This window comes from Vulpes lagopus, chromosome 4 (assembly GCF_018345385.1).
Source record: "Vulpes lagopus strain Blue_001 chromosome 4, ASM1834538v1, whole genome shotgun sequence".
NCBI lineage: Eukaryota > Metazoa > Chordata > Mammalia > Carnivora > Canidae > Vulpes > Vulpes lagopus.
In genome coordinates this window covers 46,180,375-46,200,238 of record NC_054827.1, presented here as the reverse complement: position 1 = coordinate 46,200,238, position 19,864 = coordinate 46,180,375, and the positions used below count along the sequence as shown (strand labels likewise).

The following is a 19,864-nucleotide window of genomic DNA, read 5'->3' as shown; positions in this document are numbered from 1 at the left end:
GGCTTTTTCTTGAACTCCAATCACTTCTTCCCTTTGTCACTTCCTTTCATGCATTTCTTTGGCTTCTCTCCTTTCCTTTTATTTTTTAAAAGATTTTATTAATTTATTTCTGAGAGACACACAGAAAGAGGCAGAGACCCAGGCAGAGGGAGAAGCAGGCTCCATGCAGGGAGCCCGACGTGGGACTCGATCCTGGGACCCCGGGGTCACGCCCTGGGCTGAAGGCAGGCGCTAAACTGCTGAGCCACCTGGACGCCCCCTCTCTCTTTCCTTTTAATTTCCAGCTCAGGAAAGAGTTTCATGGTCTGTTTATATACTGCTTGTTTGAACAGCTCAGGGTCATCCTCCTCCACATTTGTAGGTTTTCCTTCCTTCTTTTTTTTTTTTTCCTTCCTTCTTTAATTGCTTTTTTCTCTCTTTCTCAGTGTGTTCCATGTATTCTTTTTCTGCCTGAATTACATCCAGGGCCCTCTTGTTGTTCCTGATCCAGTTGCAACTTATAAGCTTTGTCCACAGCTTCAAAAGCCTTTTGTGCTCTATCGGCATCATCTTGGTTTTTGTCAGGGTGTACCAATATGGGTAACTGTTAAAACCTCTTTTTTATTTCTTCATTTGTCACTTCAGGATCTATCTGAAGAACCTCAAAAGGGTTCAAATTGAAGTAGGAAGAACCAGGACGGGTCAATCTTTCAATCTGATTTTTGGATATTAGAACTGAATCTCCCTTTTCTATTTGTTTGACCTCAGTGTAGGAGGTCATAAATGCTTCCTTGGTGCTCCCTCTGCCAGCCGAAGTCCTGCTCTCTCCTGGAGCCACCACTTCCCTGCCCCCTTTTTAATGGTTTTGAAACGCTCTTTATTGTCTAGGTGAACAGAAGATAGTGAGATTGTCTTATCTGCTTCTGCATTCATTCTGTTGCTCTGTGTTGTTTTAGTTGAAATGTCCGAAGAACATCTGGCCTCACACAGCCCTGTAGCTAGAAAAGGGACAAGTGTTATTTTATTTTATTTATCTTTAAATTAATACATTTAAATTAATTTAATTTAATTTATGAGAGACACAGAGAGAGGCAGAGACATAGGTAGTGAGAGGAGAAGCAGGCTCCATGCAGGGAGCCCAATGCGGGACTCGATCCCAGGACCCCGGGGTCACACCCTGAGCCGAAGGCAGATGCTCAACTGCTGAGCCACTCAGGCATCCCAAATGTTTTCAAATATCCTTGCTCACATGGCACATTACCAGACTGTTGAATACCTGCCACACCTATAGATGAAAATGATATTTGCTAATAATTTAGGTTTTTCTTTTTTAATATTTTATTTATTTATTCATGAGAGACACAGAGAGAGGCAGAGACTCGACCCCAGGACCCTGGGATCATGACCTGAGCCAAAGGCAGACACTCTGCCTGAGCCACCAGGTGCTGTCTTGTTCTCTTTCTTTTCTTTTCTTTTTCTTTCTTTCTTCTTTCTTTTCCTTTTCTTTCTTTCTTCTTTCTTTCTTTCTTTCTTTCTTTCTTTCTTTCTTTCTTTCTTTCTTTCTTTCTTTCTTCCTTCCTTCCTTCCTTCCTTCCTTCCTTCCTTCCTTCCTTCCTTTCTTCTTTCTTTCTTTCTTTCTTTCTTTCTTCTTTCTTTCTTTCTTTCTAAAAGATTTCGCTCATTTATTTGAGACAAAGAGAGAAAAAACACAAATGGGGAGTAGGGGTAGGGATTAATTCTGGGGGCCCCCCCTCCTGTTCCCTCCAGGGCCCCCCACTCATCATGCTCCCTGTTGGTGTCTCTGTGTGTGGCTTGGGTGCTGGCTGCCATCCTGCCCAGCGCCCGGGCAGCTCTTGGGGCAGAAGTGGGGACCAGGTAGGTTCTGGGGCGTCCTGCGCTTCGGATGGGCCTGTTGCTGTGGGCTTGGCCTCACTGCCACCTGGACGGCCTTCTGGGGAGGTGGCTGCACACGTTCGGCTGCCCTGCGAGGAAGTAACCAAAGGCCCAGGTGAGGATGCAGGAGGCTGTGTATCTGGCTTGTTGGCGGCTCTGGGTCCAGGTGTGTCTGGCTCCGCAGCACTGTCCAGATGGCTCTCAGATGGCAGGGGGAGCGGGGCCTCAGGCTCCGCCCATGTCCCCATCCACCCTTTAGACGGTGTGTGTGCAGAAGGGACAGGTGACCCTGTAGGGGTTCTGTGGAAGCCGTCAGTTGGCAGGGCTCCGCGCAGGATGGCTTCGTGTGGTGGCCGGTGAGCTCGGGGTGGGCGCCCATGGCCGGGCGGGAGGGGGCAGGCAGGCCGATTCAGTGCCAGGTGCTGCGGGGCCCTGCTGTTCACGGGGGCCCGGCCGTGGGTGTACATCGGGCCCGTCTAGGGGGCTGGCCGCTCTCAGCTGTGCGCTCGATGCCCGAGCATCTCCTGCTTACTGTGCCCGTGGAAACGGCCAGTGCAGATGTTGCACAGCCGGCGTTCCAGTCAGCAGAGGGGCTGCTGGGGGCGCGGGGCGTGGGGGCCGACTGCAGACCACAGCTCCTGCACCCGGTGCGGTCAGGCTCGGCCGTCGTCTCCTCTGACACCCTGTCAGCTGCACCCCAAGCCGGCTGTGTGTGTCCCTGGTCCTGGGGACAGGTGCGTGCTCTAGGGCTACAGTGAGCAGAAACATCTGAAATTGTAGGAGACAACTTCCTGAGCCACAGAAACACAGGCTAGAAGAAGTGGAGAGACATCTTGTGTTTGGATGGCATGGTGGCCTGGTGACGGCGTCTCTTCCCCGTGAAAATGCCACAGACGTCTTCTCTGGAACAGACTCCTTGAGTGGAAGCTCACCTGACTTGGGAGCAAGTGAGAATAGCCCAGAAACCCTCTGGAAAGAAGAAGAGCGATGTGGGAACAAGTGCAGAATGGGCGGTGGGGCCACGCCTCTGCTGGACACTGTGGGGTTGTCCTGCGGTGAGCTGCAGGAGCAGAAGGGAAGGTCAGCTGGAGGCCCCACTCTTCGGGGAACCGAGTGCTGGAGAGTGGTGCGGGGTACCTGGGTCACCGTCTAAAAAAACGATAAAATAGATCCATCCTTTGTACTGTACACCAGGATGAGCAACCAGTGGCTCAGATATTTAGGTAAAAACAAACCAAATCATTCAGCTGTAAAAAAAAAAAAAAAAGACCAAAAGACCTGATGACATAAGCGTAAGTAAAGTAAAAAGATAAACCAAGAAAACATTATCTGGACCTTATAAAACACAAGGTAAATATTTCCTGAATTAGATGCTTCTAAAAAGAGGAAAAAAATGCCTAGGGGCTGAGAGGAGACACAGGCAAGAGAGGGGGACAGACGGACACAGAAAGAGAAACACAAATGGTTTTTAAAAACGTGTGAAAAGGGATGCCGGGCTGGCTCAGTGGTTTAGTGCTGCCTTTGGCCTGGAGCATGATCCTGGTGACCCGGGATCGAGTTCCACGTCGGGCTCCCTGCATGGAGCCTGCTTCTCCCTCTGCCTGTGTGTCTCTGCCTCTCTCTCTGTGTCTCTCATGAATAAATAAATAAAATCTTTGGAAAAAAATGTGTGAAAATGGAAGTCAGACTCCTGAATAACAAGAGAAATGCAAATTCAGACTACTTGGGGCCACTGCCCCCCCCCCCCCCACAAGGCCAGCAGAAACCCTGGAGTTGGTCAGGCATGAGGGAAGGGGACCTGCACAAACCCTGATAAGGGCAATGCCTGGCTCACCTGGTACATTGACTGACCTAGCATCCCACTTCCCACCTGGTGTGTCGACTGACACAGCATCCTGCTTCCAAAGACCTACTCCAAGGGCACTTTGGCAAGAACCGGATGTGGTTTGTGCACCAGGCTGTGCATTGTCGCCCTACTCTTTGGAACGAGGTGCAGATTCTTCAAGCTGTGCTATCCCCACATAATGGGTTTTAGGGCAGCATGGCCAGCCGGAGGGGTCCCCTGAGCCCAGTGAGTGGGCGCCTGGACATGCACCTGCGGCCATTCACTCTGATAATTTTTATACAGTTACCTGGAGGCAAGGAGGGTATGACCTCTGAGCATAGGCCTTGTGACTAAAACTATCTCCTGTTCTATACTATTTTTTTTTAATTTTTTTTTAATTTTTTATTTATTTAATGATAGTCACAGAGAGAGAGAGAGAGGCAGAGACACAGGCGGAGGGAGAAACAGGCTCCATGCACCGGGAGCCTGATGTGGGATTCGATCCCGGGTCTCCAGGATCGCGCCCTGGGCCAAAGGCAGGCGCCAAACCGCTGCGCCACCCAGGGATCCCTGTTCTATACTATTATAAATTAAATAAAAGCTTCTTAAAACGTCACTTAAAAATGGAAAGCAGGGGGCAGCCCCCGTGGCTCCGTGGTTTGGCGCCGCCTTCAGCCTAGCGCATGATCCTGGAGACCTGGGATCAAGTCCCACGTCGGGCTCCCTGCATGGAGCCTGTTTCTCCCTCTGCCTGTGTCTCTGCCTCTCTCTCTGTGTGTCTCTCATGAATAAATAAATGAAATTTATTAAAAAAAAAAAAAAAAAAGGAAAGCAGGGACGTCTGGGTGGCTCAGTGGTTGAGCGTCTGCCTTTGGCTCATGGTGCAATCCCGGGGTCCTGGGATCAAGTCCCACATCAGGCTCCCTGCATGGAGCCTGCTTCTCCCTCTGCCTGTGTCTCTGCCTCTCTCTCTGTGTGTCTCATGGATAAGTAAATAAAATCTTTAAAAAAAAAAAAAAGAAAGCAAAATATGTATTAAAAATGGCATAAAGCCACAAAAAGTCATTAACCCCTCCAAGAAAAGATATTTCAAGTGCTGAAATCATAGATATGTGACAGCAGACCCCCAGTGGGATATATGTGGAGGATAAGAGCTAGAGAAGAGCCCCAAATAATTTTTTTTCAGTAATCATACCAGTAATAATACTGGTGGTGTCATTTTGCAACCATCACGTGTGTTTCAGGGTACAGGGGCAGTGTTGTTTTGTTAGCATCCATGCACGCGGACTTCCAGGCCGGGGCACAGGCTGGGGCACATCAGAGGGGCTAATCCATAACCCTGTACCCCAGGTCGGATTGGAAACGGCACTCTGAAGTCTTTTCAGCACAGAAGCTTATGTCCTTATTCTGAAATTTCCTGGAGATATGTGCCACTGAGCATCCTTAGTGGCCATGGGACCTGAGACAGCCTTTTCCTCCAGAGGCGGCTGCTCCTTGGTCTGAGCTGTCCCTCTCCTGAGCTGTCCCAGGTCTGAGCTGTCCCCTGCCAGAGCTGTCCGTCATCTGAGCTGCCCCCCAGCTATCTCCCGTCCGTTCTGTCCCCCCAAGCTGTACCCTTTCAGCTGTTCCCCTGCCTGAGCTACCCCCCGGCTGTCCGTTCTGTCCCCCTTGAGCTGTCACCTGTCCGTTCTGTCCCCCCTGAGCTGTCCCCATGTCTGAGCTGCCCCCCCAACCGTCCCCCATCCATTCTGTCTCCCCCGAGCTGTCCCCCTGTTTGAGCTGTCCTCTGCCCTTGGCCAGATGTGGAGGCATCTGAGCGTCTGTAAGGCGACAGTGTGGATGGTTCCTGTTCACCAGGATGATTGTTAAAGGAGGGTGTTCTGCAGCAGCTGTGACTGGAGAGAAGGGGGGAGGTTGGACTTGGCTCTTCCGACGGAAGAGCTGAGGACATGCGTGGGAGAGGCTGACGCGGGGCCTGCAGGTGAGACACTGCCTGCTCATGGGAGGTTTGTGCTGAGCCTGCTTTATTTGGGGAGTTGGGCGCTGGGTTTGTGTGCCAGTGTCGTGAGCCATAGAGGCCTTAGACCCCTGGTTGGAACTGGCATCCACCTTCCTCCTCCCACCTGCTCTCCTTTCCTTCTTTTTCTTCTAATCTTGTTTGTTTTGTCAGTTGATTTTCTTTAAAAAAACAAACTCCTTAGGGTCAGGTTATGTTTGGCACCTGTTCCCGAGTAGAGTATTTCTTCTTTATTTCTAAATTTTTATTGGAGTCAATTACACATAGTTTTTGTGACTTTGATTACATTTTACTTTATTTTATTTTACACCTGTACTGGGGCTCAAACTCAACCCTGAGCTCATGAGTCACATGCTCCACAGATGCAGCCAGCCCCCCAGTGGAGGATATTTCTTTTTCTTTTTTTTTTTTTAAGATTATTTATTTATTCATGAGCGACAGAGAGAAAGAGAGAGGCAGAGATGCAGGCACAGGGAGAAGCAGGCCCCATGCAGGGAGCCCGATGCAGGTCTCGATCCCAGGTCTCCAGGATCACACCCTGGGCCAAAGGCGGTGCTAAACCGCTGAGCCACGCGGGCTACCCGGATATTTCTTTTTGACATCTTAATTTTAAGTGTACTCAAGGGGGTGGGAAGCAACCTTCCCTCCTGGGTGCAGCATCTGTAGCTGGAAGGGGGTGCCAGTCTTCCTGGGTCACCCTGCCCCCATGCAGACTGGAGCTGTGGACCCCAGAGCTGAGGATCCCTGAGGAGGGGGCTGCGGAGGGGGCTGAGCCTGACCCCTGCTTCCCATCCCCTGGTACCACATGGACCACGAGCAGCTCCCGGGGTGGGGGCTGCTGGCCACCCAAGCCATCAGGAACCAGGATCATGTGTAAGAACCAGAAGACACAAGCATGCAGGTGACATGAAAGAAGATCCTATTGGATTCATTTCAAATTAGAATTCTCAGTTTGAATTCATGATGTCTCCTTTTATTTATTTTTTAATTTTAATTTAATATTATTTATTTATTCATTCAAATCAGAGACACAGGCAGAGGGAGAAGCAGGCTCCCTGCAGGGAGCCTGATGTGGGACTCAGTCCCACTACCCCAGGATCACTCCCTGAGCCAAAGACAGATGCTCCACCACTGAGCCACCCAGTGCCCCACAATGTCTCTATTTAAAAGCACACCTTTCTTTGGTGCACACACACCTGGAAGCATGACAGCCCGTTTGTGATGAGCACACCTGGTGCCTCAGGTTGGTCTCTGGTCTGTACCCAACGCGTGTTCCAGCTGAGCAGGAAAATGTCCTTTCTGCTGCAGGGTCTGTCCTTCTGGGGAGATGTCTGTCTTGTTCTGTCTGGTGTTCAGACCCAGGCTGTGTTCTGCTATCACACGGGGGTAGTGTGTCTGTGTCTTGACCAACTTCGGGTCTGTAGAGCTTTTTTTTTTTTTTCCATATTTATTTATTTTAAGTAATGTCTGCATCCAACATGGGGCTCAAGCTCACAACCCTGAGATCAAGAGTTGTATGCTCCACCGGCTGAACCAGCCAGGCACCTCGATTTTCTAGAGTTTTAGTACTTTTCTTTTTTCTTTGAAAGGAGCCAAGCTTTTTTTTTTTTTTTTTTTTTATTGGAGTTCAATTTGCCAACATTTAGCATAACACCCAGTGCTCATCCCACCAAGTGCCCCCCTCCCTCAGTGCCCATCACCCAGTCACCCCCACCCCCTGCCCACCTCCCTTTCCACTACCCCTTGTTCATTTACCAGAGTTAGGTGTCTCTCATGTTTTGTCACCCTCACTGATATTTTCAATCATTTTCTCTCCTTTCCCCTTTATTCCCTTTCACTAATTTTTTTTTAAATTTATGATATTCACTCTCGAGAGAGAGAGGCAGAGACACAGGCAGAGGGAGAAGCAGGCTCCATACACCGGGAGCCCGACGTGGGACTCGATCCTGGGTCTCCAGGATCGCGCCCTGGGCCAAAGGCAGGCGCCAAACCACTGCGCCACCCAGGGATCCCCCCTTTCACTAATTTTTATATTCCCCAAATGAATGAGACCATACAATGTTTGTCCTTCTCCGATTGACTTCTTTCACTCAGCATAATACCCTCCAGGTCCACCCACCTCGAAGCAAATGGTGGGTATTTGTCATTTTTAATGGCTGAGTAATATTCCATTGCATACATAGACCACAGCTTCTTTATCCATTCATCTTTCGATGGACACCAAAGGAATCAAGCTTTCATCATCAAGATAGAACTTCTAGGGTCTTCAGCACATAACTTATGTAATGGACTCTTCCTTTCTGTTTTCTTTTGGTGCCTCCTCTGTTTTGTTTCTTTAAAGATTTTATTTATTTGAGAGAGAGAGCAAGCAGGAGAGAAAACAGGGGCAGGGGTGGGACAGAGAGAGAGGGAGAAGCAGACTCCCCACTGAGCAGGGAACCCGACCTGGTACTCGACCCCAGGACCCCAGGATCATGCCCTGAGCCCAGGGCAGAAGCTCAACCACTGAGCCCCCCACGTGCCCCCTCTCTTCTATTTTGACTTGGACCCATTGCTGTATTGGCTCAGTGTGTGACTCACCCTGTGACTTAGGTCGTCGTGTCCCTGGAGTCCACATCTTTTTCTCCTCTGGACACTTTTTCTTTTGCTGGTAGTACATCCTCTAGTATGTTTTTCAAACAGTTTTCGGGTATAAACATGCCAAGGCACTTTAAGTATGGACATAACATTATTTTCCTGAACTTGGACAGTTTGGCTTCATATAAACTGGTAGGTTCAAAATTATTCCAAAGCTTTATGGGGGTGCTGCTCTGATCTCGTTCCAGGATGGGAGGCCTTTATGTCTGCTCTCGGACCCTGTGGGAGGCTGGGTTGGCATGTCTGGGGTCCGTCTGTCCAATCGGCCTTGGTACGAAGCCATTTTGGCCCATAGAGCAAGTCTTTCATCGCTGTCTCCAGAATGAAGGTCACCAAGAGATTTTGTGGGTCTGGCTTCTGTGGCCTGTGGCGTGTGTTCCAGGACAGGGCGAGCAAAGTTTTCATGTGAAAGGGCGAGGTAGCAACTGTTGGGTCTGCTGGCCCAGGGCTGGAATCTGGGACATTGGGAGGTGCTCTGGAAGCAGAGAGGAAGCACATTTCCATGACGTTTTCCCAGGTGGAGGGCGTGACATGACAACCAATAAGTTTGTGACATGGCCCTGCCGGGAATGGGGAGGGGGGTTATTGCAGGGGCTGGCGCGGTGTGTGGGGTTGGGTTAGCGCTGTTGGCATCCTGGCCAGAACATGTGTCTATAGGAGGTCTTGGCGGTGGGCTGCATCCCAGGCCCGGCGTAGTTTCAGCCACACCGTGTCAGCATCGGCCTTCTCCTGGCATCCGCATCTCCATGCTCTCGCCTGTCATTCCGCAGGGCCCTTGCTCGCCGTGTGTCACCCTTGTGTTTGGGGCTCAGTCCTCCCCAAACACCTGCAGGTGGCCACATGTGTGTCCCTGTGTCTGGTCTGCGGCATTTACCTGTGTGCTTACTGGCCTTGCTCTTGCTCGCCCAGCGGGCCACCGTAGCATCTGTGGATGCAGGCTGCCCAGCTGGTGGGCACCGCTCCGCACCTGCCGTCAGCAGCCACTGGAGACCAGGGCCTTCCGGTCCTGCTGTGCAGGGGTGGCTTCAGCAAAGAAGGACACGTCCTCATCCAGGCCGCCCGCCGCCCTGAGTCCCTTGGGAGGTAAAAGGACGACAGTCCAGTGGACGCTGGGTTTTTCGGAGCGCATCCGGTTCAGTGCCACCTTCCCATCCTGTGGCGCCTTCCCCGTCTGTGGTGTGTGTGCTCGTCACCGGGGCACGGAGTGATCGTCTCAGAGCCCTCGGCCATCTCAGAGTTCGGAAGTGCTGAACTGCAGGGCAGTTTAAGTGGAACCGCATGAAATGGCCATGTTCGTGGGCAAAAGCTGTTGAAAGCCAGCACTTCGGTGTGGTTCATCATTATAACTTGTGTTGTGATCGTCAAGTCTGTTGATGTGTGTGAGCACACTCGGTCACCCTGATGAACAAGATGCTTACTCAGTGGCCTTTCTTGTGGGCAGGCTGTTCTGTAATGTTCTGTGTCAGGCCTCCCTACCAGCACCCCAGCTTCTGCTTTTCTAGGTGAGAGGGTTGACCCTGAAGAAGTTGAAGGGAACTTGCTTGGAAATGTGCTCTTCCGTGTCACGTGGGGACACAAACTTAGGGGTCCCAAGGGAGGCACAGGCTCTTGCAGGCTGGGGACTCAGAAGGTGGGCCGAGCTGTGCGCCTGGGGCAGAGGGGACCTCACGCATGGGGGGCGCCCCCCAAGTGGTCAGACAGGAGCCCCGTGGGTCATTCTTTGCAGAACGGTTGGAATTCCAGAATGATGACCTTCTGTAGCCCCGTAGCAGTGGCTGGACACGCGGGGAGCCGCCGTGGGCACCTAGCCGTCTTGTTCAGGGCTCGCGGCCGTTTGGATTTTGGCAGCAGTTGGAGGGCGCCGCCCGCGTCTTACCCTCCTTACAAACTAATCAGCTTCAGTGGGGTTTGCAGGAGGAAGCTGTGGTTTCTGGTCTTCCTGTTCATTCACATGTTTTTTTCAGAGGGAGGGCTAACATCTGACCATATTTTTCAACAAGATCAGCAGTGAACAGAGGAGAATGCACAGTAATTATCAGCACAGGGGGAGGAACCAGACTCCTCCTCAGACTTTCCAGCGGGTGCCCCATGGACAACGAGGTAGGTGTGAGCCCAGTAGGGACGGAGCCACCAGGACGAGCGTGTGGGCCCATCGGTGCCCTGGGAAGAGGGGAGGAGGGTTCCTGCTGGCTTCCGGGCTGGAGGAGCACTGGTGGGCAGCAGTTGCTGGGCCCACGAGGAGGGTCGCCCTGCCTTAGCCCAAGAGGTGGGAGGCTGGGGTCCCATCTGCGGGTGAAGAGCGGGTCTCGGGGATTTGTGGCCGGTTGGGACCTAGGATCTGAGTGGGAATGGGATTTAGGGAAAGGACAAAGAAACATGCCTTCTGTGCTGCGGCCAGGTCCCCGCGGGAGGCGCCTCCGTGGGTGAGTGCTGCCAAGCAAGCCGTCGAGGCCCAGAGGATGGCGCGGAGGACGCGGGCCTGCACCTCCCTGGGTCTCTAGGCACCTCAAGCATGTCCCTCTTCTGTTGCTGGGCCCCTCGTACCAAAGATGTTTGTAGAGAGTGAATGTGCCGACCTGGGTAGCCCGAACACTGGGAGTTAGTTGGCACTAACATGAGCGCTGGGGGCGAGCCTGGGGGGCACCTGGTAGGCTCGGAGGAGTGCACGACCCTTGGGGTCGGGGTCATGAGTTCAAGCCCCACGTCGGGTGTAACAGTGACTAAAAAATACAATCTTTAAAAAAACAAAAAAAAGGTAGGCAGGGTTGCAGTGCGGTGGGTACCGACACGCTCTTTGTGGTGAGGTTCCCAGGAGGGGGTTTGACGCACAGCTTTGTGCGCCCGCTGACCTGCCCGGCTGCACGGGACCGTGGCCTTGGGTTCGTGCCAGAGTGGGCCCGCCAGCTGTCTGCCTGCCTCCCGCTCAGAGCCTCCCCGAGGCCAGCCTGCAGCACCACGTGGCCCTGTCACCAGCTGGGCCCAGGGAGGCACTGAGGCTCCTGCACATTGCAGTCCCGGGCTGGGCACCTGTGACGCCCTCGCTAGACATCTGCTGAATGCTGGACTCAGGGATGCCCACGACCCTGCACTGAGAAGCTGTCCGGGGGCAGGTTTGTGTTGAGAACTAAAGGATCAGATAAGATACATCCTTGAGAACCTGTGAACCTGCACCGAGGCGTCCTGGGTGCTTGGGGCGTCCTCTCCCCTGCTGGCCACTGGGGACTCTGTGCACAACACACTGAGCCTCCCACCATGCACTTGCGGCCAGCTGGCGTGTGTCACCTCCTGGTCAGCTCTGGTCCCTGAGCGGAGACCACTGCCACACATGTGCTGGTGCTGGCTTCACAGGGATGCATTGCTTGTCCTAAGTCAGATGCTCTGGTGGTGAAGTCAGCCTCTGAGGGTTTGTGTAGGAGACACCCTAGGTGATCTGTGAGCCTGCTTCAGCCCAGTCGTCAAGGCCGGCCTGGCACCTGGGCACTCCTCCAGGAAACAATCCGCGGCCAGACCGAGTGTGTGTTTAAGGGCAACCTCTTGGTCCCAACTTCAAAAGCGGTTTCAAGCAGAAGATAGAAAATACTAGAAGAACATGGTAAGGATTGAGGGCTGGTTCTCAAGCCAGTCCAGAAAGTTCCCCCGCAGTCCTGGAAGTGGCCGGTGTTCTGTGTGCTGCAGAAGCCCCGCCTCCCTGCCTTGGCCCTGTACCCTGGACCCTCAGGGCCCCGTCTTGTCACAGAAGACTTGGGCACCAGTGGGCCCCTGGCCACTCCCAGTTCCGGGCTCTATCCTTGGAGGGAAATCGTGCTCAGCATCTCGGGCTCCCTTCGGGGGGCTGCGTTAGTCCTCGGTCTTCCGCGGTCAGGGATTACGAGATCATTTTGGCAATGATGATGGACATCAGTGCTCAGTAGAAATTCCCGTCGGGTGAAGAATGAGCGCTGGCACCCCGATGACTGCTTTTAAAACTCACCGTCTCGATCAGGAGAATATTCCTGCAAGTTAAAGGATCTTCGATGGTTTTTGAGAGACCTGCTTCCATGTGACAGGATGTTCCATCGCCTCTCTGTGTGTTAACTAGAACTTCGCCTTACGTTTTTGTGTTCGGAAGCCGCCTCCGTCCCCGGGCCCGGGGTCCCTCTGGGTTGCTGTGTTTCTGGAGGGGCGGCGGGGCCCAGCTGCCTGCGGCACTTGTGTGGGGCAGCCGGCCATCCTGTGCTGATGCAGGGGCAGATGGCAGTGGGAGGGGCAGGTGTGACATGACCTGTTTCTTTACCTGGTGGCTTCAGCATGCCTCTCTCCAGGAAAGCCCACGTGCCACTTCACTGCTGGAGACATGAGAGGGCATGTGGTGCCCGGGCACTCGGAGCTCAGCGGCCAGGCTGGAAGCTGTGTGCTCCTGGGTGCCCCCACAGGGTTGTGCTAGGCCAGTGGGTTATGTGGGGGCCCTGCAGGGTGGGTCCCTTGTTGCTGGGGTGGCATCCCCAAGGCAGAGCGGTTGGCACTAAAGCACACCCTTTGAGTCATCAGGCCAGCGTTTCCGTCATGAACTTAGTGCCTGTTCAAAGAAGCATCCAGCCTGATGACCCTTTTGCAGTAGGAGCGGTCTCACTCCCCCACGGGGCCTTCCCCACGCTTGGCCTCATGGGGACCGAATGCTCACTGAGCAGTGCTTACTCCTCCCTGGGGGCTGGGGTCCCATGTGGGGTCCCAAGGCGTGGAGGCAGAGGAGGCCTCTGGAGTGGGCTGTCCGGTTTCCTTGGGCCGCGGGGACCAGACGGGGGCCGAGGACCTACCTGCAGAGGGTCTGTCTTCAGGGTGGGCTGCAGGGCTGAGGCCCCGGGGTCTCTCCCAACCGTGGACCCCCTGGGCATGAAGATTGATTTCCTGAGCTGTGTCTCAGCCTTCAAATAACAGCGTGAGTTGCATGCAATTTGTGGACCTGGTGACACAACGTGGGCTTCATGGCGAGAGGCTGACCTTGGCCAACCTCTCCTCTGAGTTCACTTCCCATTGGTCCCGGGAGAGAGGGTTAATGAGGTGGGAACATGTGTGAGCACTTGCGTGTGCCACTGCATTCAGACTCCCCCTTGGCCTGCACCCTGGATGGTCACCATCCAGGGGGTGAGCTTTGTGGGGTCACCAGGTAGAAATGGTATAGGGACAGATGTCTGCGCCCGTGTGGGTTGTACAGTTCCGGAGAGTCGAGGTTTGCATGAGCCTGCCTCAGTTTCCCTGTAGCCCTGGGGCAGTGTGCGCCTGTCACAGGAACCTAGAGGTGCTCTGTGTACAGAAGCCAGGGGTTGGGAGGGGCCCTGCCTACCGGGGTGCAGGCAGAGAGGCAGCCCCAGTTCTGCATGGCCTTGCCTGCTTGGTGTAGGGCTGGTAAAGTGTGGTGCTCGCGCTACTAGATTTCTGGGGTAATTTTCTTTTTTTTTTTTCTTTAATATTTATTTATTCATGAGAGACAGGCAGAGACACAGGCAGAGGGAGAAGCAGGCTCCATGCAGGGAGCCCGCTGTGGGACTCGATCCTGGGACCCCAGGGTCACGCCCTGGGCTGAAGGCAGGCGCCCAACCACTGAGCCACCCAGGGATCCCCATCTGGGGTTATTTTCAACTTGAATTTACTGTAGGTGTTTGGCTGGTTGTAGGTGACCGTTTCCCACCATTCTCCACGTGAGCCACCCACAGCATCTGCCTGTTTCCATGCCCCAGGCTTTCAGCAGAGCACCCCAGCTCTTGGCCATGCCTCTAAATTGTGTGGGGCTGAGAATCCCAGAGGCTGAGGACAGTGGGGCCTGGACAGACCCCACGGGTGGGTGGGCTTCTCGGAGTCGCTCCGTCCTTCTGTAGACCATCCGTGTGCCTATGAGGGTCATGTTATGGTGACACTGGGCATCTTGTCTCAGCTGAAGCGTGCCAGCTGCAGGCAGGAGCTGCCTTCATCTTTACATAAAAAACCTAGTGAGATGGAAAATTGGAAATCTAAAAGAGTGGAGAGACAAGTAAATTGAAGCTCTGCATGGACATCATCCAGCTTTGGTGGTAGCCCTGTGGGTCTCACTCTGCTTGGATGGATGTGGGGAGTAGGAGCCAGGAGATGCTCCAGGGCAGGCAGGAGTGCTCCAGGATGGGGCTGTTCCAGGACGGGGAGGGGGGTGCTCCAGGACAGGAAGGGGGATGCTCCAGGACGGGGATGCTCCAGGATGGGAAGGGGGATCTTCCAGGACGGGGAGGGGGGTGCTCCAGGACAGGGAGGGCATGCTCTAGGACGGGGAGGGGGGTGCTCCAAGGTGGGGATGGGGGTGCTCCAGGATGGGGAGGGGGTGCTCCAGGACGGGAAGGGGGATCTTCCAGGACGGGGAGGGGGGTGCTCCAAGATGGGGATGGGGATGCTCTAGGATGGAGTTCTCCAGGATGGGGAATGTGTGCTCCAGGATGGGGAGGGGGTTGCTCCAGGACGGGGAGGGGGGTGCTCCAAGGTGGGCATGGGGGTGCTCCAGGATAGGTATGCTCCAGGACGGGGAGGGCGTGCTCCAGGACAGGGAGGGCGTGCTCTAAGGTGGGGATGGGGGTGCTCCAAGGTGGAGATGGGGGTGCTTCAGGATGAGGGGGTGCTCCAGGATGGGGGTGTTCCAGGACAGGGAGGGGGTGATGCTGCAGAGTGTGCCGTGGGTGTAGGGTGTGCTGAGAGACATTGAGGCCTTGGCTGCCTTTGCGGGAGGTCAGTGCACCTGTTCACCCTCCACCCGTGAGGCTGACCTGCTGGCGAGGAGCTTTGTGGCTTCAGGGGTCACGGCATCGGTTTGCGCGGGATGCAGCTGAGCTTCCCCATGTGCAGGAGGAGCGAGCAGCAGCTCGTGAGGTTCTTCGGTGCCAGAGGCCCCTAGCTTGTTTCTGTAAGTCTGGGTCTTGGCTGGGGTCAGGCACTCGGCCGTCTGGCAGGTGAGCGGCTGCCTCGGTCTGGGGGGCCTTTGTGTCCCTGTGTGGTGTTGGCTCCCTGCCCAGGCCACGTGTTGGTGTTTCGGTTTCTTTGGTTTGCATTCCTTTGGCCTGTGGGGAAGCAAGGAGCCTTGCTGTCCATGTGCAGGTGTGCAGTGACCATGGCAGGTGAGGGGCTCCTTTGGAGAGTCACGGGAAGGGACACCCGGCCCAACCTTGGGCCCCCTGGCTCTTGCTGTGTAGGTTTCCTGTGGTTGGAGGACGAGCCTCCAGCGGGCGGGCGGGGTCGCCTGGTGTGGCCAGCGAGGCCCTGGCAGCAGGAAGGGCATGTGCAGCACGGGTGTGGACGTGAGGCAGCGGGTGGGCTCTCGGCTCTGTTGAGGCCGTAGCACCTGCTCTGGGGTCCTGGAGCCAAGGGACCCGCCTCAGCCAGGGCCTTGGGTGGCACCACGTTCCTGGCTTCTGGGAGGATTGTCCCCTTCCCACCACCTCCTGAGCCATGAGGCTACTCACCTGCAGAGCGCGCCCGGCCCTTCCCGGCGGTCTTGGGGTCCTCCTCCCCAGGCCTGTGTGGGGACTGTGGCGGTGGCGTGGCCACGTCTACTTGTGCGCCATGGGGGCCACGCGAAGCCTTCGTGAATAACACCTCCAACCCTTGCCGTTTCTGCCTGCAGCCTGGAATTGTGTCGCCATTTAAACGAGTATTCCTAAAAGGTGAAAAGAGTAGAGATAAGAAAGCCCACGAGAAGGTGACAGAGCGGCGCCCTCTGCACACCGTGGCGCTGTCCCTGCCCGAGCGCGTGGAGCCCGACCGACTCCTGAGTGACTACATCGAGAAGGAGGTGAAGGTAAGTCCTGCACGGCCGAGCGCTCACCGCCGCTCCTCCTGCCTGCTGTCCCGCCTGTGCTGGCCTGTCCACGGGGCGACCATGCCCACGCGCCACGTTGCTCTCTGCTGGCCTATTTCTGGCTCTTTCTGCAGGAGCAGCCACCTCCTTTCTCTTGAGGGTGGGCGTGTTTGTGTTCATGTGTGGGGTCACGGCTGAGGACGCAGGCCTGCCACACCCTGGCCCATCCTGTGTGCGGGCAGCTGTGGATAAGTGTGCCCCCCCCAACTCACTGGAGTGACAGTGAACCAGGGACAGGGACTGTGGCCTCGGGGTCAGTGTGGTGGTGACGGGTCCACCAGGAGCGTGGCACCTGCGCTTGGAGAGGGCTGGGGAAGGCGGGGCTGCAGGGCTCGCGGAGGCTGCACAGGTCCAGCCTTGACTCCCAGGCTGGGAGGGGTGTGGGGCCGCTTGTGTCCTTGGAGGGGTTTCTGCTTTCACCTAGTCCTCAGGTGATGGGGGACGTGGGTGGCGTCTCCAGCAGAGACAGGACTGGGGAGGCCCAGGTGTGGGGATGGTGGGCAGGGAGGAGGGTCGGGGTGGCCCCGAGTGAAGACAAGGATGTGGAGCCCTCTCCCTCCCGAACCTCCAGGACCCGGCACGCGGGCCGGTCCCATACGGGGTCCCCAGGGTGCTTTCATGGGGCAGCCGGGGCTACTGGCCAGCGGTGCTGCCTACGCACATGGCCTCTGTCAGGAGCAGTGTGGATTCACATGCGCTCAGGGTGGTAGAGCCCATGACAAACACAGGAGGCAAGTGGGAATGTGGCTGCCCTGCAGGAAGGTGGGGAGAGGTAAGAGCATATTCTGGGAACTCTGACGTAACAGGGTCCACTTTTCAATAAGTGGTGTAGACAGGAGCTTTTGCAACAATAGCTGTGGCGATGGGTGTCTTAGAACATTCACTAGGGGCTTGAACGCCAATCAGGAGAGGTCCCCAGAAAGGATGACCAGAGGTGAGGAGAGAGGGAATTAGTGGGCAACGGAACGAGAGCAAAAGAGGTTCGTAGGGTTGACCCAGAGGTCCGGCAGGGGTGGAAGAGAGGAGGCGGCCTCCAGACGGTGACGCGGGACCTGTCGCAGTCGACCACTGCGACCTCGCAGGACCTAGGAGTCCCGGCACAGTGACTGGTGACGCAAAGGAGGACGTGCTGCCTCACTGCATGGATCCCCCCGGAGGTAGATAAGCAGGTCCAGAGCCAAAGGATTCGGGCGTAGTGACAGAGGGCAGGCCCCACAAGACTCAAGACTGGGCCTACGTGCCTCTGGGAGACAGGACGAGGGGCTTTCTGTGTTTGGGGGGAGTCAGAGCCGTGTGTGAGGATGGGGTGGGTGTGGGGATGGGGGTCCCTGTGAAACCCAGAGAAATAAAGGAGATTTCTGCTTCCAGAGAGTGGGGTGCACATGCCTCTCCTTGGGCCTCTTCGCACGATGAAGGTCCTGGATGTTGTTCATGCAGCAGCCATAAGAGAGGTCTGCAAAGTGGACAGAAGCAGAGCAGCAGGGACCTGGGGCCCCAGGTGAGGCCCCCAGCTTCCCTCTCTCCCCGTGTATCCCAGGCTTGGAGTTGAGGACGCCAGCAGCCCAGAAACAGGAACTGGTGCGGACAGACTCCAGTGAAGGCCGCGCCTATCTGCCTGACAGACCAGCCAAGGCTGAGCCGGGGCCCGCGCCCACCCTGGAGGAGGCCCCTGATGAGCACAGGAGGGACTGGGGTGTCCTCGGTGGCTGCAGGGGGACCAAAGCACGCTTTCCAGCACGTGCACCTTCGGAGAGGCCAAGACACTGTTCAAGAGGTTTGTGGCCGAAATGTCGTTCATTGGGCAAAAGAGAAACTTGGAGATTGAAGAAGCTGAGTGCACACAGCAGGGTGAAGCCCGAGGTCTTGGCAACAGTGAGCAGAGCACTTTATCCAAGGGGAGAATGAGGTGACAGCGGCCCCAGGCCGTGAGGGGCAGGAGTGGCGGCCGGACCTCCTTTGGGTGCTGGGCCCTGGGGTCGGGTGGAGGAGAAAGTGGAGGACCGCACGCAGGCCAACATACCCACCAGCTCCTCGGGAGCGCTCCCTGCCGTGTCCGTCCTGTGGGTTTGAATCATTCTGTAACCGCTGAGGACACTGTGGCTTGTGTGGAGTGTCCTGTTGGAGGGCTCCAGCCTGCATGCTCCCACTGGAGGAATCCCTCTCGTGTTCGAGGAATGGGCACCAGCGCTGTGTCCTCTCCCGGAAAGAGAAGGTGCGGGGTTACCCTGTGAAGGGACGCGAGCCTGGAGCAGGATTCCAAGAGGGAACCCATCCCGTCAACAGGCGAAGGCGTAACTCTCATGGGATCCTATCAACTGATGCAGAAAAAGCATCCAACACCACTCATGATGAAAAAAACTCAGAAAAACGGGATGTGTACATGAGCAACAATATTCGTTCAAGGTGGGCAACAGACTTCAAAACAAAACACCGTTTACTTATGGTTACTTAAGAAACGGGAAGACCAGGATACAAATGGAGCCAAACTCATGCGGGGTTTGCTGAGAGCGCCCAGTAGGGATGCAGGGAAGCACTGGTCTGCGTGTCCCGCCTTGTTGGTGGGTGGTGGACCGAGCCCATCGGTGTGTCACATAGCCCTGGACCCGTGTGCAGCTTAACATCATTCTTCCCAAAATCCCGGCGAGGTTTTTGTAGGTGTGAAGATTTCTCTAAAGTGCATGTGGAAATTCAGCGGAATCGCTGCGACAGCCTGGGAAGAGGAGCCAGGCCTCTGCTCTTGTGACAGAGGGACCCACACGGTCGGCGGGCGGGTCGAGAGCCCGAAACACACCCACACGGACGTGCCCAGTGCGATTTTGACGAAGCACAAACACAGTGTAGGGGGGACGGATAGTCATCTCGGACGGTGCCAGGGCTGCTGGACACCCATGGAGGAACCGTGAGCCTCACCCCACGCCCCACCCGTATGTGCATTCAGGACATGCTGGGCTTGGCCGAGATGCCGTGGGCAGGACAGGGTACCCCGTCCGTTGTCACCAGGAAAGAGCCTCGCCCTCCACGAGGCTGGCCTGCCACCCCGAGCCGGTTGGCCTGTCGTAGACGGTGCCGTAGCAGGGCCACAGTCTGCCCGTGCGGCATGGCCTGCGTGTGCTGGCGTGTTCTTGGCCAGGTGAGCGCAGCCCGGCCTCTGCCTTCCATCAGCTGTGCATATGGTGAGCTAAGGAGGCCCCCGTGCATCTGTGCCGGGCTCCTGTGGCTCTTAGGGTAGGACCGGGACCCTGCTTCTGTCCCTCTTGGAGGGGGATGGGAACGGCTCCTGGTGGCTTTGGAGAGGAACGTGTTTGTGCTGTGAGCTCACCTGTTCTCACAAAGAGCCCGTCTGGCTCCCTTGTGCCGGCCCCGGCCCTGGCCCCAGCCCGCTGGTTCTGCAGAGCCGGGCTGCCCACGGGTGGAGCCTGCCATCCCGGCGCCACGTCCATCTTGGAGGGCAGCACACGCCTTTGCTTTTGCCACAGGTGGTGACACTCTCTTTGGAACCGTAGCCAGGGGCAGCAGCAGAATGAGTTTCAGGGGCTGCCACGTGGCCTCCTGAACCTCGGTAGCCCCTGCATTCTGGAGGCTAAGTACACCCCCTCCTTACGAGGGAGGCATGGGTCTGGAGGCTAAGGATGCACTGTGTGCACGTGGGTCTGGCCCCTGCGTC

At 55.7% G+C, this 19,864-nt stretch overlaps 1 protein-coding gene and 1 pseudogene across 5 annotated transcripts in view; one reads left to right on the top strand and one right to left on the bottom strand.

The window, feature by feature from the left end:
- CCM2 (CCM2 scaffold protein) overlaps positions 1-19,864 on the top strand; it is a 43,441-nt gene that overhangs the window by 10,610 nt on the left and 12,967 nt on the right. The window contains exons 2-3 of one of the 5 annotated variants that reach the window (XM_041752243.1): positions 10,316-10,451; positions 15,967-16,140. The exons of 1 other annotated variant lie outside the window; for it this stretch is intronic. In XM_041752243.1, coding sequence (XP_041608177.1) covers positions 10,440-10,451; positions 15,967-16,140 — 186 coding nt within the window. In that variant the 5' untranslated portion in view covers positions 10,316-10,439. Of the gene's footprint in view, positions 1-10,315; positions 10,452-15,966; positions 16,141-17,737; positions 17,975-18,115; positions 19,331-19,864 lie in introns of those variants that run through there. 3 more of the 5 variants (XM_041752244.1, XM_041752241.1, XM_041752242.1) reach the window with 3 other exon arrangements.
- LOC121489417 lies at positions 225-2,251 on the bottom strand (annotated as a pseudogene).